We start from the raw sequence: 15,478 nt of genomic DNA, 5'->3' as shown, positions 1-15,478 counted from the left end.
AAATGTAAAAATAGATATGAAAGCTCCTTAAACTGTAAATTACCATACAAATATGCGATGACGGGGTGGAAGTGCTATAGTGATATCTCCACCTCAAATCTGTACAACAGTCTAATAAGAAATAATAGCAGAAACGAATAGACATGGTGCCTCAGTCTGGTAACCCACTTCTCTCTGGGGACTCACCCTGTGACAGCAGAGGTGCCAGATGGAGTCTCGGGGCAGTGGGAGGCCCTTTCTCACCCTAGAGCTATTTATCTCCCTTGGCTCATTCCTTGAATACCTTGAACAGCAGAAAGCCCTGGCTCTTCAAGGCACTGATTCTAGACCATATGTTCTGTGCTCTGTGCTGGCCTGGGTTGGTTGTATCACACGCTCCCCCGCCCCTGCAGGAAGTGGTCTCCCACTGCAAGAAGCTGACCAAGAAGAATAAGGAACAGCTGTCAGATATGATGGTTCTGGACAAGCAGAAGGGATTAAAGTCGCTGAGCAAAGAGAAACGGCAGAAACTAGAAGCTTACCAACACCTCTTCTACCTGCTCCAGGTGAGCAGAGGACTTTGGAAGGAGATATCTCCACTATCTCCTGAGGGTCTGGGACCTTGAGGCCTTCATGTCTGTGCCTTTACCTGCAAGTAAGGTGTTCTTTCCTACAATCCTAATGCCTTGTACCCAGGGAAAGAGACTACCTCTGTTCATTTGTCTGGAATGTTCCCAGTACCCCCCAGAAAGTGTGACAGTGTTCTCTATTCCAAGTTCCAATCAGCAAAGCCTTTCTTTATCTGATCACTAGTCCTCAAGGTGCATTATCAGCTATTCCTATCTCCCCCACTGCGTACAGACTCAACCCATCTACCTGGCCAAGCTGATCTTTCAGATGCCGCAGAACAAAACCACCAAGTTCATGGAATCAGTGATTTTCAGTCTATACAACTATGCCTCCAACCGCCGAGAGGCCTATCTCCTGCTCCAGTTGTTCAAGACAGCACTCCAGGAGGAAATCAAGTAGGTTTTCCAGATGCAAAGGAATGGGAAGAGAATGGGTGAAGAGATGCCACTATTGGCTCCTTCACAAGGTGACAATTTATTGAGGTTTGAAGGTAGAAATGGAATCAGAAGACCTCTTTTCTCTGCCTCCCATGGAGACAAGCCATCTCCTGGGACAGCATGCAGGGAGGACATGCGCTGACATGTTAGCACAAAGGCCGAGACAGAGATAACAAGACATTCCTTAACAGGAGGGATACCAGAGCAGGCTTTAAAGAGCCAAAAATCTCAAAAGGAAAAGCAGCTATTTTACACAGAGGCAGGAGACCAGCTTCAATTACCTCTTGACCCATAGGTCGAAGGTGGAGCAGCCCCAGGACATGGTGACAGGCAACCCAACGGTGGTGAGGCTGGTGGTGAGATTCTATCGTAACGGGAGGGGGCAGAGTGCCCTGCGGGAGATCCTGGGCAAGGTGATCCAGGATGTGCTGGAGGACAAGATGCTCAGCATCCACACAGACCCTGTCCACCTCTACAAGAGCTGGATCAACCAGACCGAGGCCCAGACAGGGCAGCGCAGGTGAGCAGACGGGCAGAGGGAGAGCTCTCTTTGATCAGCTCAGTCTGGGGCCTCACTGGGGAAGCTTGAGTGTGCTTTGAAGGTGGCATATAAATGAGCATGCTGATTTATGCAAATATGACACCAGCCCTATAGGATGAAATATGGTAGCCTTTAGACCCCCCTCTGGTAATTAACATGGAACTGCTGTAAATGACACCAGACCTGGTGTGCTTAACATAGAATGAGCACAGATGAATATGCAAATGTGTTTAATTGCCATGTCAGTGCTTGCAAATGATATGTCAGGTTTACTGGGAGTTGGGATATGGACTCCTTATTGATAGGAGTATAGTTGAATATTCAGATTTATGGATGAATAGGCAAATGAGATAGTGGGAGAAATAAGTTGGCCTTATAGATTGGAGGCATTAACTCAGGTGCATAGGTACTAGGGAAATGGAGCTGTTGAGGAGAGTAGGCAGTGCTGGTGGCTTCTCTGGGTGGCACGCAGGCATATAGGATGGGGGTACTGCAAGGCCTGGCCCAGCCTTCCCCACCACCACAACTACCAAAGATATGCAGGGTGGCCCTGGTCTCCTCTGGTTCCCCTTAGGATCTTTCCATAGACTCCAGGTCCTCCATTTCCTCCTACACTCTTCCACCTCCCCCTGGGTGCTCCATCTCTTTCTTCGTCCACCCACATCACTCTAGTCCTCTCCGAGTCCTTTCTCTTATTCTGGCCTAATCCCCTTAAGCATATGCTGGGCTGCCCTCAGCGTGTATGTATGAGATCTTGTTGTTAGATGAATTTAGGGGGTAGAGCCTCAGGGAAGGGAGGCCATGGGAGGGGCTTCTGGCTGATACCTTGTCTCTCTCTGCCCATAGCCACCTCCCCTATGACATCACCCCAGAGCAGGCCTTGAGCCACCCCGAGGTCCAGAGACGACTGGACATCTCCCTCCGCAACCTCCTTGCCATGACCGATAAGTTCCTTGCAGCCATCATCTCATCTGTGGACCAAATTCCGTATGTGCACCAGCCGCACACCAGCCTAGGCACAGGATCTCAAGAGGGCCAGGCCACGATGGGGAGAGCAGAGCAATACTGAAGGATGATAGCAGGAAGGGAAACTGGTCTCGAGGTGCTCCGGGGCTTCAGGAGATGGGTGGAGAATGCCCAAAGCCCCGGCTAGAGACTTGCGCTGGAATACAGCACGCAGGTCTGTGTGGGCAGTCAGGACATCACTGGGCCAGAGAGGGGAACCTCAAGTGATTATGGGGACATATTATTGTCTGAGTGTAACTGGTGGACAATATAAAACTCTTCAGTCCACAAAGTCAAAAATAAGAAAACTTCAAACCAGTAAACACTTGATAAAAGTCCTTTCCTTTCTTAAAATTTAGTCAATAATTATTTTTTGAAAAACAGATGATTGAAAACGGTGAGAAGGTGGGCCTCATCTAGATCATCACTCAGCCAGCCAGCCTTTCTGGGGCTCAGTGGTGCACGGGGCAAGGTGGGGATGCGGCAGAGGGGAGCCCACAGAGTTCAGTGCCCTGCTCCCCAAACCTGGAGGACTGGATTAAGGATTTACAATTAGGATTCAGAAAAGGTTGTCCTAGGACTAATAAAGGAAAGTACACAGTGAGCTGTAAACTTCTGTCCCTGACACCCTAGGAGGTGGAAATAGCTTTTAAAGGTATTTAATTAAATTTGTAGGTGGCACACCCATAATAGGAATAATAATTAAGTCTAGCATGTCTGAATAGCACTCTACCATTACTTTCACAGACATAATTTCACTTGATCCTCATAAAAACCCTATGAGATAGAGATATGAGATAGAATGAGATAGATTCTATGAGATAGAATGAACATTCCCATTTTTCAGATGAGGGAACAAACTTATAAGGGGAGCAAAACAGCCTAAGCTGACATCTCTGGTTAGTGGTGGAATCAGGACTGGATGCTTCTACTCCAGTTCATTGTGCCCTTGGCCCCTGCCTCTAGCCCAGACCAGGCCCTTCATAGATGCTCTGTGATAACAGCCTCAGAGCCTCCCAGGCTGTCCTGGGATGGGATTCTGGCTGTGGGTGTCAGACACCTAAGGTACAGGCTAAAGGTGCCTCTGTGGGGAATGCGGGATGAATATTGGGATCTGGGGTGTTTCCCAGGGGAGACTAAAGGGGACCAAAGAAGAGGCTCTCAGGCCAGGCTAGAGGCTGCGTGAGAGCTTAGTGGCTGACCGGGCCCTGGTCCTGGGTGCTGACATAAGGGCAGGAGGGAGGGACAAGGCCCAGAGATGTTTGGAGGAAGGCAGCAGGGAGCTGGCTGTGGATAGGGGAGGGCCAGTGCTTGAGCTCAGCTCTGGGGTGGCTGAGCCCGGGGAAGGAGAGGCAGACACTCAGGCCCTCACTCCGGGGTGGGTGGGCAGGGCCATAGCGCACCTGTTGCTCTGCCCCCAGGTATGGGATGCGATATGTGGCCAAGGTCCTGAAGACAACTCTGGCAGAGAAGTTCCCCGACGCCACAGAGAATGAGGTCTATAAGGCAAGTGTTGTCTCCCATCCCCCCACCTCTTGCGCTCTCCTTTGCCCCGATGGTGCCTGTGAACCCCCAGACTGACACAAAAGGACAGAAAACCCTATGCTGTAAAAATCCAAGAAGGAAAATATTCTCCACCCTGTCAATCGAGCCTGGCTCACCAGCAGGGCTCAGGTAGCAGATGGAAAGACACCCAGGACATGAGTTAACAGTGGCCAACCCTGGACTTGTCAGATCTGGGTTCCAGTCCCAGCTATTGCTCAAGTTTGCTGCGTGACCTTGAGCAAGTTCCCGGCCTGCTCTGGGTCTGTTCACTCTTCTGTACCATAACGGGGTTGACCCAGGTGGTTCTTCCAGCCAGGTGAGCTGGGAGAGCGGGGCTGGGGCTGTGGAGGTGGACCCCAGGTGCTTCTACGATCCTGTGCCCTCAGGTCGTAGGGAACCTCCTGTACTACCGCTTCCTGAACCCGGCTGTAGTGGCCCCCGACGCCTTCGACATTGTGGCCATGGCAGCAGGCGGCGCCCTGGCCACCCCCCAGCGTCACGCCCTGGGGGCTGTGGCTCAACTCCTGCAGCACGCTGCAGCTGGCAAGGCCTTCTCCAGGGAGAGCCAGCACCTGCGGGTCTTGAATGACTATCTGGAGGAGACACACCTCAAGTTCAGGTCTTGGGTCCTGGCATCCTATTCCTCCCTGTCCTCTCCTCCTTTTCCCATCTTCTTTCACGTACCACTTCCCCTCTCAACTCCATGAGGAGGGGAGGCATAGAGGTGAAGAGTATGGTTAGTGGGTTGGAGGATAGATTGTTGGAAGGACTCCCCAGTGGAGAGAAAAGAGGACTATTGAAGGAAGTTGGCTTGAGGGGACCACTGGGAGAGAAGGTAGAGCAGCACAGAAGGGCCGAAGCCGAGACTGGAGAGTCAGAGTTGGCTTGAGCAGTCACTGGAGAGGGCCAGCGGAAGGCTGATGGGAACAGAAATGTGGCGGGTGCTGACCCGCCCCACCCTCTCACATGATCTTCCTCTGGAGGTAGGAGGTTCATCTGCCGAGCCTGCCACGTGCCAGAGCCAGAAGAGCGCTTTGCGATGGATGAGTACTCAGACATGGTGGCTGTGGCCAAACCTGTGGTGTACATCACCGTGGGGGAGCTGGTCAACACGCACAGGGTGAGGGGCGGCAACCTGGGGGCGCTGGGTAGGTGGGCTGGCCCTGGAAGGCCTGGTTCAAACTCTGCATCTCTTTTTCTCCCTCCGTCCTATAGCTGTTGCTAGAACACCAGGACTGGATCGCCCCTGATCACTGCGACCCCCTGCACGAGCTCCTGGAGGACCTTGGGGAGCTGCCCACCGTCCCTGACCTCATCGGTGCGTGCCATCCTTGACAGCTGGGGCGGGCGGCAGGGGCCTGCAGGCAGGGGCGGGCAGTCAGGTGAGCAGGGCATGGGAACGTGCCCCCTCAAGTTTGTGTTCAGTCGGGGACGTGTGCCAGGAAGCTGGTTACACGCTCTCCCTCTCTCCCTCTGGTCCTGGGATGGACAGACTGATAGGGAGAAAGTGGACAGACAGTAGGGGACCCCGTACCATCATGTAAATGGCCAGTTAAATCATACGAGAGAGCCGTGGAGGGATAGGGCCTGTCTTGGGTCTTAAAATGTGTCTCTGATGAGGGGGGATTTCAGGAGCTGTGGAATGGAAGGAAGCTGGCTTACAGGGGTGGAAGGGCAGGGTGGAGGTGGTGACAGATGGGAGATAGCCGGGAGCTCCAGGCTTGGGGAGGCACAGCCCCAGTAATGCAAGGGTGAGCTCTGTGGGTAACGGCCCTTCCGTTGGTGCTCAGGGCTGAGGGTACAGGGCGGTGCCGCAGGGCAGTGTGGGAAAGCTTCCTGGAAGAGGGGCTCATGGAGCAGTGTATTTATTTACCATGGCCCCATCTGTGCGTGTGTAAGTGTGCTGGTCTCTCTCCTTCCTCACCTGCCTCAGGGGAAAACGTAGCTGCGGATGGGAACGTGGATCTGAGCAAGCTAGAAGTGTCCCTGACACTGACCAACAAGTTTGAAGGGCTAGAGACAGATGCTGACGACACCAATGCCCGGAGCCTGCTTCTGAGGTGGGAGAGCAGCCTCGGCCCCCTGAGCCTCCCCAGGCCAGTAAGATGGCTACTCTGGAGTGGCCATCCCACCTTCTCCCTGGGCTCTCTTATCCTTCAGAAAGTTCTCCTTGAAGCCTAACTGGCCTTCCCCTTGCTGCAGTCTCAGCTGTTTTCCTTCTGGCAGCCTCAGCTTTTTGCTCTGTCTTGTGGCTGAAGGCAAAGGAATAGTTAGGACATTGGCAACACGGTTGTTTGCATATTGTTGTGCTGTTTACCAAATGCTTTCTTACACATCATTTAACCTAAGGGACAAACGGTGAGGTAGATAGATGACGGTTTCCCTGCCTTCCAGTGGAGGAAAGAAACTTGGATTAAGTGACTTGCCTAAAGTCCCACAGCCAGTCGGTGGAGGAGCTCGTGTTCTAATTCCCTGTCCTTACGAGTGATGGTCAGGAGATGGGCATGGAGCTTTTTCATCCCCAGTTCTGCAAAAGTGAGGGAGGACCCCCAGCAGGCCTGGGCTGGTCATCCAGGCAGTAGAGGAGCCAGGTCGCCACTTTGATCCCCCTGCCAGCAAGACAGCCGCTCTGCTCACCCATTCACCCGGTAAACCAGTGAGCTGGGTGTTCAGCTCTGTCCTGCCATCAAAGCCCTTACAGTGGGGCGAGGCTAGGGGTGAGCACACATCAGAGAGCCACCAAGAGGGAGGTGGGTGTCAGGTGCATGAGAGCTCAGAGGGACACCTAGGTAGGGAAAGGTCTCACAGAGGAGGAAGTGTGTCCTTCAGCCAAAGGACTCAAAGGAAAACCATTTGTGGGAGGCATTGTAGGCAGAGGACACAGAGGTGTAAGAGAGCACAGTGTGTTCGGAACCATGGTAGTTCTGCATCACAGACCCATCAACCCACCTCCTGGGTCTTCCTCCTGGTTATGTTCTCCTCACAACACCTACCTCCATCGCACCCTCTCTCCTTACCACCCAAGCATCCCTGGCAGCCATAATGCGGGGCAAGGTCCACTTACTCTCAGCTCCCTAGCCAGCCCCATGTCCAGACCCTCCCCCTGTCCCTCACCTCTCCCCCATTGCTCCCCTCCTGCAGCACCAAGCAGATGCTGGCTGACATCATGCAGGTCCACTCTGGGGATTCCCTCAAGGAGATCCTGTCCCTCTCGGCCTCCAGAGAGCAGGTGAGCGGCAGGCTGGCCCACGGGTACTGTCCTGTTCGCCCCCCACCAGCATGGCTGATGCCTTTCCCGGGCAGACACCTGTGCTTACCAGTAATGAGAGCTCTGGGGGGGCCGAGGCCTCTGCCCTTGGCCCCCAGAGACCCTCAGGCTGCAGAGTGCCAAGACTCCACCTCCCTCCCTACTCCCCACTGAAATAAGAGTGGGCCCTGCAGGGACCCCAGCCCCTGCTGTCAGTGCTAGGAGTGCTAGGGGGCTGCAGAGAGGCAGTCTGGCAGGCTCCCTTGAAGAGCACCGAAGGGCTGGTGCTCAGCGTAGGGAGTGGGCTGCTTGAGGGCCTGGAGGCAGGAGAGGGTGGCGAGTGGTGGCTGGCCAGGGGCAAGTTGGGCCAGCTGGAGTACAGACTCAGCCAGGGGCTTCCCAGAGAACAGGTGGGGACAACCAGTAGAGGCCTGTCCCAAAACACAGGACAGAAGGAGGGAGAGAACCCCAGATACCCTGGAGCCATCACAAAGCTCCGTTGTTGGGAAGCCGCAGCCACTGTCTACCGGAATCCTTTATGCTGTACTCCTAGTGGGTCCCCCTTGGCCACTCTTCCTCTAAGGTGACCCACGAGGCCCTTCAGCATCTGTGAGGTTGTACACTTTGATGTTCTTCACAAGCCACCTCACCCCGCCCCTCCCCCTCTGGACCCACGGCTTGGGGGCAGGATGGTAGGGCCTGCTAGACCCCTCAGCATCTCTGCCCCCCAGGAAGCAGCCCACAAGCGGCTGATGTGCCGACGCCAGGCCTGTGAAGCCCAGACCCCAGAGTCGCTGCGACGACACCGCTCGCTGACAGCCCACTCCCTCCTGCCGCTGGCAGAGAAGCAACGGCGTGTCCTGCGGAACCTGCGCCGACTCGAGGGCCTGGGTTTGGTCAGCGCCAGCGACAGCTACCAGGGGCTGGTAGATGAACTGGCCAAGGTAACGGCCTGGGCCTGGAGGGAGCAGGAGGGCGAGAAAGAGAGAGAGAGAGAGGGAGTGAGTGTGTGTGTGTGTGTGTGCACGCATGTCCGTAGTGCTGGCACCTCAAGGGCAGGCCTCTCCCTGGTGAGTGCCTACCCAAAATTGTCACCAGCCAGGGGAAGGCCAAGCGATCTCCAAGGGTCCTTTTTGAAGGAAAGGTCTCAAAATTAGTCAGGGAAGGGAGTATTCTTGAAACTCTCTTTCACTAAAAAACAAGGAGCCATGGAACAGTTACTCCTCAATGGGGGAGAGGCCCTGGAAACGTCCTTCAGGGGTTTGGGATAGGGTCCTTGAGATTGCCCTCCTCCTAGGGAGAACAACCTTGGAATCTTCCTCTTCCTGCTCTTCCTGAAGATCCTTACAGTGAGTTGTTCTTGGGCCTGAATCAGACCCTGAGGCTCTCCTGCCAGGAAGGGTCAACTCACCCCTCCCCTGGTGCCCCCAACCCCAGGACATCCGCAACCAGCGCAGGCACCGGCAGCGGCGGAAGGCAGAGCTGGTGAAGCTCCAGGCCACGTTCCAGGCCCTGAGCACTAAGACCACCTTTTATGAGGAGCAGGGCGACTACTACAGCCAGTACATCCGGGCCTGCCTGGACCACCTGGCCCCCAGCTCCAAGTAGGTGCTCCCTTCCTACACTTTGAAGCTTACCTGTGACCTCTCCTCCTGCCCATGGCGACCTTTGCCCCACTCTTGACCAGCTTTGATAGGGACATCTCACCCCAGAACAGCATGGTCCCTTCCTGACTCTGGTCTTTGAGTTTCACTCGCAAAGTCTTGGGTTCAAGTGCAACCCCCTCCTTTGTCTTCCACCAGTGAGAAGTCTTCCTCGGGGTCTAATTTCCTTCCTACCAGCCACAGAGAGAACTAGTGTCTTTGGTGTTGAAGGGTTTGTTAGATGAATTCTCTGGGGCCTTTTCTTCATCAGGAGTTCTGGGAAAGGGAAGAAGCAGCCATCTCTCCATTACACTGCTGCCCAGCTCCTGGAGAAGGGTGTCTTGGTGGAAATTGAAGATCTTCCCACCTCTCAGTATGTGTCTTTGGAGGGCAGAATGTCAGACCTTTCCCATGTCCTAACCTGGGGATGGGGCTCTGGGCTGGGCACCAGGTGGGAGGGAAGGAGATGCATGGTCCCTGCCTTGAAGGAGCTGCTAGAACAATGGGGAAGACATGACATTTCCAGACAGAGAGTTAAGGGCAGTGGGTGTGGTCTGGCACAGTTCTAGACACCCCAAGGCAGAAGATGCTGGGAAAGTGTCCTGCAGGAGAGAACAGCTGTTTAGGGCTGGGCAGAGAAAAGAGCTGAGGTGTGAGCAGAGGTAAAAGTGGGAGGAGAAAGAGAGCGATAGAGGGGAAGCCTGGCTCTGGGTGACTCACATCCCTGCCTGGGATGAGCAGCAGTGGGTGGAAGAGTGCGGCTGTGGCCCTGGAAAGAGGCACTGGGGCCCTGTTTTGAATCCTTTTCTTGATAGCTTCAGAAATGTGATCTTTGACATCACCCCTGGAGATGAGGCAGGAAAGTTCGAAGTAAATGCCAGGTTCCTGGGTGTGGACATGGAGCGATTTCAGCTTCACTATCAGGTGAGGGGACACTCCCATGAGCCCTCAAGACACCCGATGGCCTTTTGGTGCTAGCCTAAAGATGGCAGCCTGGCCTGGCTTCCCTGGGCCGCGGATGACATCAGCTCTGTTCCCCACCCAATCCATGTCGTCTGTTCCTGAAGAGAAGGGTGATGGTCTGTGTAGCCCAAGCCTCTCTGTCCCCATGCCCTGACACAGACCCCACTGCCAAGCATCAGGAGAGTGGAGTGGGCTGGTGATGTCAGAGCAGGATTAATATTTGAAGCCCTATCACATGTCAGGAACTTTACACATTACCTCATTTAATCCTCTCCGAAGCTCTCAAGCATTATCCCTATTTTATAGGCTCTGAGACTAAAAGGTTAAGAAGCCGGCCTAAGTCATAAACCAGTGTTCAGGGAAGCAGTGATTTTTAAATCCAAATCTTTTTGCTCTGCTGTTTTGTCTTTTAAATGATTTCAAGCCCTGGCTCTGCTTGAATTGACATTTGGTCAAGTCACTGTACCTGTCTCTTGGCCTTGGTTTCCTCATCTGTGAAGGGGGTTTCAATGCCCACTTCAGTGGCCAGTGCCACTGGATGACTGTGTAAGGCTCCAAGATGTTAGTGTTTTATAGACTAGCTGTATGGGCCACCGTGAGAAACCCTCAAACTTGCCTCCCTGCCCCTTCCCTCCCTCCTAGGACCTCCTGCAGCTCCAGTACGAGGGTGTGGCTGTCATGAAACTCTTCAACAAGGCCAAGGTCAACGTCAACCTTCTCATCTTCCTCCTCAACAAGAAATTCTTGCGGAAGTGACAGAGGCAGTGGGTGCTACCCAAGCCTTTCTTACCTCGCTGGATGCTTTTCTTAACACTAATGCACTATTCCACTTCCCTGCAGACACCCAGAGCTCAGGACTGGGCAGGGCTCAAGGAGTCTCACCCTTTCCCCAGCTGGGGGGAGTTTGTCTACCTGGCCACAGGCAGGGACTCTAATTGGCTCAAGCGAGCCCTGTCTCTGAGTCTGGCTGTGTGGCTGTGAAGTCCCAGAACCCCACGGTTTTCCAGCCAGATGGTAGGGAATGAACCTGGGCCTGCGCTTTGACCTGAGAAAGCTATTGCTCTTGCGTCTGCTGCTGCCCTCCCAATACCGTGAGCACTGCCCCAGCGGCCTGATTTCCTGCTGCCTCCCTTCTCTTCGCAGACCCCAAAGCCAGGGCTAGGCTCCCTGTCCCCACTCCCACTTCATCAGCAGTGTGTGTTCCTGCCCTGTTAAAGCCCAGGCCCCTCTGCTGCTGTGACGCCTCACCCCCTCCAGCCCGTCACCCTCACACCGGGTGGGAGGCGCTCGTGAATGCCCACGTGGCGTTGTGACACGGTCGTCGTCCAAGGCGGCCTAGGCAAGATGACCCTCCGTTAACCTCAAATCTCATTCCCTTGTTTACAGTCTGTTTTACATGCGGGTCACTAGGGTATTTATTCTCTCCTACCCCTATACTCTGTGCAGCCTTAATCATGGCTTTCTTTTTGAGCTCAGAGAAAGAGTTCCCATTTCCCTGTTCAAACTAATATTCGTGCCAATCTTTTATACCTTGTATGTAAAGTCACCTTGGGTCACTCGTGTTTAAGATCTCATTACTTCAGCTTCATACGGTACAAAGAGCAGTCTTCCCCTTTTCTCTCTCACCCTCAGGATTCTTGCACCTTAGAGCTGAGTCTTCCAGGCAGTTTCCATAGATCTGCCGTCTTGTCTCTGCCACTGTCTCTCTCTTATCCCCACATCAACCCAGCTTCCTGTCCCTGTGGCCCTTCTGATTTCATTTTAATAAAAGCAGCTGTTACCCCCACATCTGTTGTTAACCCCTTATTTCACTTCCTGCAGAGCAGGCCTCCAAGTTCTGGGACAGATGTTCCCTGGTGAGCTGGGGAAGTCCTTCCTGCAGCCTCCCCCAGCCTCCTGCCTGCCTCGGCTGTGGGCCCACTCTGCCTGCCTGAGCTCATCAATGCTTAATGAGATGTGGCGTTTATTCCTCTCTTCCCTCCCCCAGGGGACAAAGGGTAGGCAGGAATGCTTAGGTTTCGATTCTGCTTTTATCGCCCACTCTGAAGACTAAAGCCAAGAGGAGGAGAAACCAGTCCGGCTTCTACTCCACCCTTTTTGCACACATTTGCAGCAAATTCTTTTCCTGAGCCTTGGGTGATGACACCAAAGGTGCTTGAGCCGCAGCTCCTTAGTATCGTGGGTTCTACACTCTGATCAAAACCCTGTGTCCATGAGGAAAGCCGCCCTCCTGTCCTCCCAGGTTTCAGGAAGCACAGAGGGGAGTCTGGAGGAGGGGACAGTCTATACAGATACCTGTCCTGACATCTGAACTCCCAAGCAGCTCCTATTGGGCAGGCGCACACAGGTTTGCCCGGTGCAGCCCATCTCCCTGCACTCTGTTCCATTCTGTCACTCAGGACCTGTCTTGCTGTCACATTCAATCTCAGTCACATCCTCTCTCCCCTTAACATGTCACAGCAAAGACTTCAAGTACCGCCTCGCTCTGGGTGACAGTGACACGTACCAGTGGATCCGAGTTTCTACACATGATCAGTCATCATTAAAAGTCTCACACTCACCAAATGGCTCCAACACTATCCCACTGTGGTGCCCCCCCCCACAATCACATGATCTCAGCTGCAGGCACCACATGTAGAAAAGTCACAGCAGCTACCGTAATTGCTGGGATATTTACATACACTTACTCCTCACAACAACTCTACAAAGGTAAGCAATCACCATTTTTGTTTAACAGATGATGAAACTGTGATTCAGAGGATTAGATAACTACCCAATGCTACACAGCTGGTAAGGGGCAAAACGTCTTTAAACTCGGGGCTTCCCTGGTGGCACAGTGGTTAAGAATCTGCCTGCCAATGCAGGGGACACGGGTTCGAGCCCTGGTCTGGGAAGGTCCCACATGCCGCGGAGCAACTAAGCCCTTGAGCCACAACTACTGAGCCTGCGCGTCTGGAGCCTGTGCTCTGCAACAAGAGAGGCTGCGACAGCGAGAGGCCTGCGCACCGTGATGAAGAGTGGCCCCCGCTCTCCGCAACTGGAGAAAGCCCTCGCACAGAAACGAAGATCCAACACAACCATAAATAAATTAATTAATTAATTAAAAAAGAAAAAAGTCTTTAAACTCAGGCCCATCTGCTCAGATTATATTCCCTTGCATTTTTCTCTTCTCTGAAGCATTTCCACTTCCTTCACCCCACACTCTCATGCCACTCTCTTCTTCCAGGCTCACCCGACTCAACCCTAGTGATGGTCCCTGATGAGCTTCAGTTCATCAAGTCTTTTCCTAACTGTTGATGCCCAATCTGAGATACAAACACTTAGCGCCAATGGTTGGGGCTATGTACCAGTGCAACCTCTTCGGAGGACAATTTGGCAACATCAGAAATATAAGTGTGGGGTGCCAGGACAATGCAATGGGGGAAAGAGTAGTCTTTTCAACAAATGGTGCTGGGACAACTGGATATCCACATACAAAAGAATGAAGTCGGACCCCTACCTCACACCATAAACAAAAATTAAAACAGATCATAAACCTAGACATAAGAGCTAAAACTATAAAACTCTTAGAAGAAGCACAGATATAAATTTTCATGACTTTGGATTAAGCAATGGTTTCTTTAGACACTGAAATCACAAGCCACAAAAGAAAAAGTATTGATAGATAAATTGAACTTCATCAAAATTCAAAACTGTGCTTCAAAGGACACTTTCAAGAAAATAAAAAGACAACCCACAAAATGGGAGAAGATATTTTCAAACCATATATCTGACAAGGGATTTATATCTACAATGTATAAAGAACTCTTACGGGGCTTCCCTGGTGGCACAGTGGTTAAGAATCCGCCTGCCAATGCAGGGGACACTGGTTTGAGCCCTGGTCCGGGAAGATCCCACATGCCCAGAGCAACTAAGCCCGTGGGCCACAACTACTGAAGCCCACATGCCTAGAGCCCATGCTCCGCAATGAGAGAAGCCACCACAATGATAAGCCCATGCACCGCAACAAAGAGTAGCCCCCACTCGCCCTAACTAGAGAAAGCCGGTGCTAGGCAACAAAAACCCAACACAGAGAGGGAGGGAGAGAGGGAGGGAGGGAGAGGGAGGGAGAGAGGGAGGGAGAGAGGAAGGGAGGGAGGGAGGGAGGGAGGGAGGAAGAAATTAAAAAAAAAAAACAACTAAAATAAAAAAGCCCAACTAAATGGGCAAAGAATTTGAAAAGCCATTTCTCCAAAGAAGATATACAGATGGCTAATAAGCACATGAAATGATGCTCAACATCATTAGTCATTAACAAAATGCAAGTCAAAATCATGAGATACCACTTCACTCCCGCTAGGATGGCTAAAGTAAAATAGGTAATAACAAGTGGTGAGGATGTGGAGAAATTACAAGTCATATATTGCTAGGGAGCTTGTAAAATAGCGGAGCCACTTGGGAAGACAATTTGGCAGTTCCTCAAAATTTTAAACATAGAGTTACCATATGAGCCAGCAATTTCACTCCTAGGTATATACCCAAGAAAATTGAAAGCATATGTCCACACAAAAATCTGTACATAAATGTTCATAGCATCATGATTCATAGTAGCCAAAAAGTGGAAGTAATCCAAATGTTCATCAACTGATGAATAGATAAACAAAAGGTGATATATCCATACAATGGAATATTATTCAGTCATCAAAATGAAGTACTGATATATGCTACGACATGGAAGAACCTTGAAAACATTATGCTAAGTGAAAGCCAAATACAAAAGGTCATATATTGTATGATTTCATTTATATGAAATGTCCGGAACAGAAAGTAGATTAGTGGTTGCCAGGGCCTGGGGAAAGGGGAGAATGGAAAATGGCTGCTCATGGATATGGGGTTTCTTTGGGGGATGTTGAAAATATTAATTAAATAGTGGTGATGGCCGCACAACTCTGTGAATATAGTAAAAAAAACCACCTGATTGTACAACTTAAAAGGGTGAATTTTATGGTATGTGAATTATATTTATTTTTTTAAATGTAAGCATACATACCCAGTAAGGAATTTTTCCTGTGGAGACACCTGGATAAGGGAGCAAAGAGCTCTGGAGTGTTCGTTGCAGTATTATTTGTAACGGTGATGATCTTAGAAGGGCAGCCACACAATGGTACATTATGCAGCCAACAGAAATGATGAGCGAGATCTGAGTGCAATGATGTGAAAAGCTGTCAATGGTACATGTTGTTTGGAAAGATACACAAGAAATGTGGCAGTGGTCACCTTTGGGGAGGAGGAAGTATCTTTCTCTGCTGTTCTTACAGTGAGCTTATACTAGTCCTATGAAAAGGAAAGCCAACTCATGCTATGGCTCTAGAACTGAGGTGTGAACATCGTGGAGGAGTGGCGTGTCCCTTGTTCTACAGCAGTGCTGCTGGGATTAGGCACCACAAGCTGTTCCTGGTCCGCTACTGGGACACATGCCGAAATTGAGAGCAAGCATTTAGAAACTCAC

The 15,478-nt window shown here is 51.8% G+C and overlaps 1 protein-coding gene across 5 annotated transcripts in view; it reads left to right on the top strand.

Moving 5' to 3' along the window:
• Window positions 1-11,776, top strand: part of IQGAP3 (IQ motif containing GTPase activating protein 3) — a 40,510-nt gene extending 28,734 nt beyond the window's left edge. For 4 of the 5 annotated variants that reach the window (XM_057557180.1, XM_057557170.1, XM_057557172.1 and 1 more), the window contains 15 exons: window positions 393-545; window positions 841-1,004; window positions 1,342-1,566; window positions 2,434-2,574; window positions 4,014-4,098; window positions 4,524-4,756; window positions 5,125-5,257; window positions 5,353-5,455; window positions 6,071-6,197; window positions 7,279-7,366; window positions 8,116-8,328; window positions 8,822-8,988; window positions 9,299-9,400; window positions 9,843-9,951; window positions 10,633-11,776. In XM_057557180.1, coding sequence (XP_057413163.1) covers window positions 393-545; window positions 841-1,004; window positions 1,342-1,566; window positions 2,434-2,574; window positions 4,014-4,098; window positions 4,524-4,756; window positions 5,125-5,257; window positions 5,353-5,455; window positions 6,071-6,197; window positions 7,279-7,366; window positions 8,116-8,328; window positions 8,822-8,988; window positions 9,299-9,400; window positions 9,843-9,951; window positions 10,633-10,746 — 2,157 coding nt within the window. In that variant the 3' untranslated portion in view covers window positions 10,747-11,776. The remainder of the gene's footprint in view (window positions 1-392; window positions 546-840; window positions 1,005-1,341; window positions 1,567-2,433; window positions 2,575-4,013; window positions 4,099-4,523; window positions 4,757-5,124; window positions 5,258-5,352; window positions 5,456-6,070; window positions 6,198-7,278; window positions 7,367-8,115; window positions 8,329-8,821; window positions 8,989-9,298; window positions 9,401-9,842; window positions 9,952-10,632) is intronic. The other variant, XM_057557182.1, reaches the window with a different exon arrangement.
• Window positions 11,777-15,478: the final 3,702 nt, after the last annotated feature.

Source organism: Balaenoptera acutorostrata, chromosome 1 (genome assembly GCF_949987535.1).
Source record: "Balaenoptera acutorostrata chromosome 1, mBalAcu1.1, whole genome shotgun sequence".
Lineage (NCBI taxonomy): Eukaryota > Metazoa > Chordata > Mammalia > Artiodactyla > Balaenopteridae > Balaenoptera > Balaenoptera acutorostrata.
This window is presented reverse-complemented; position numbering and strand designations above follow the sequence as displayed.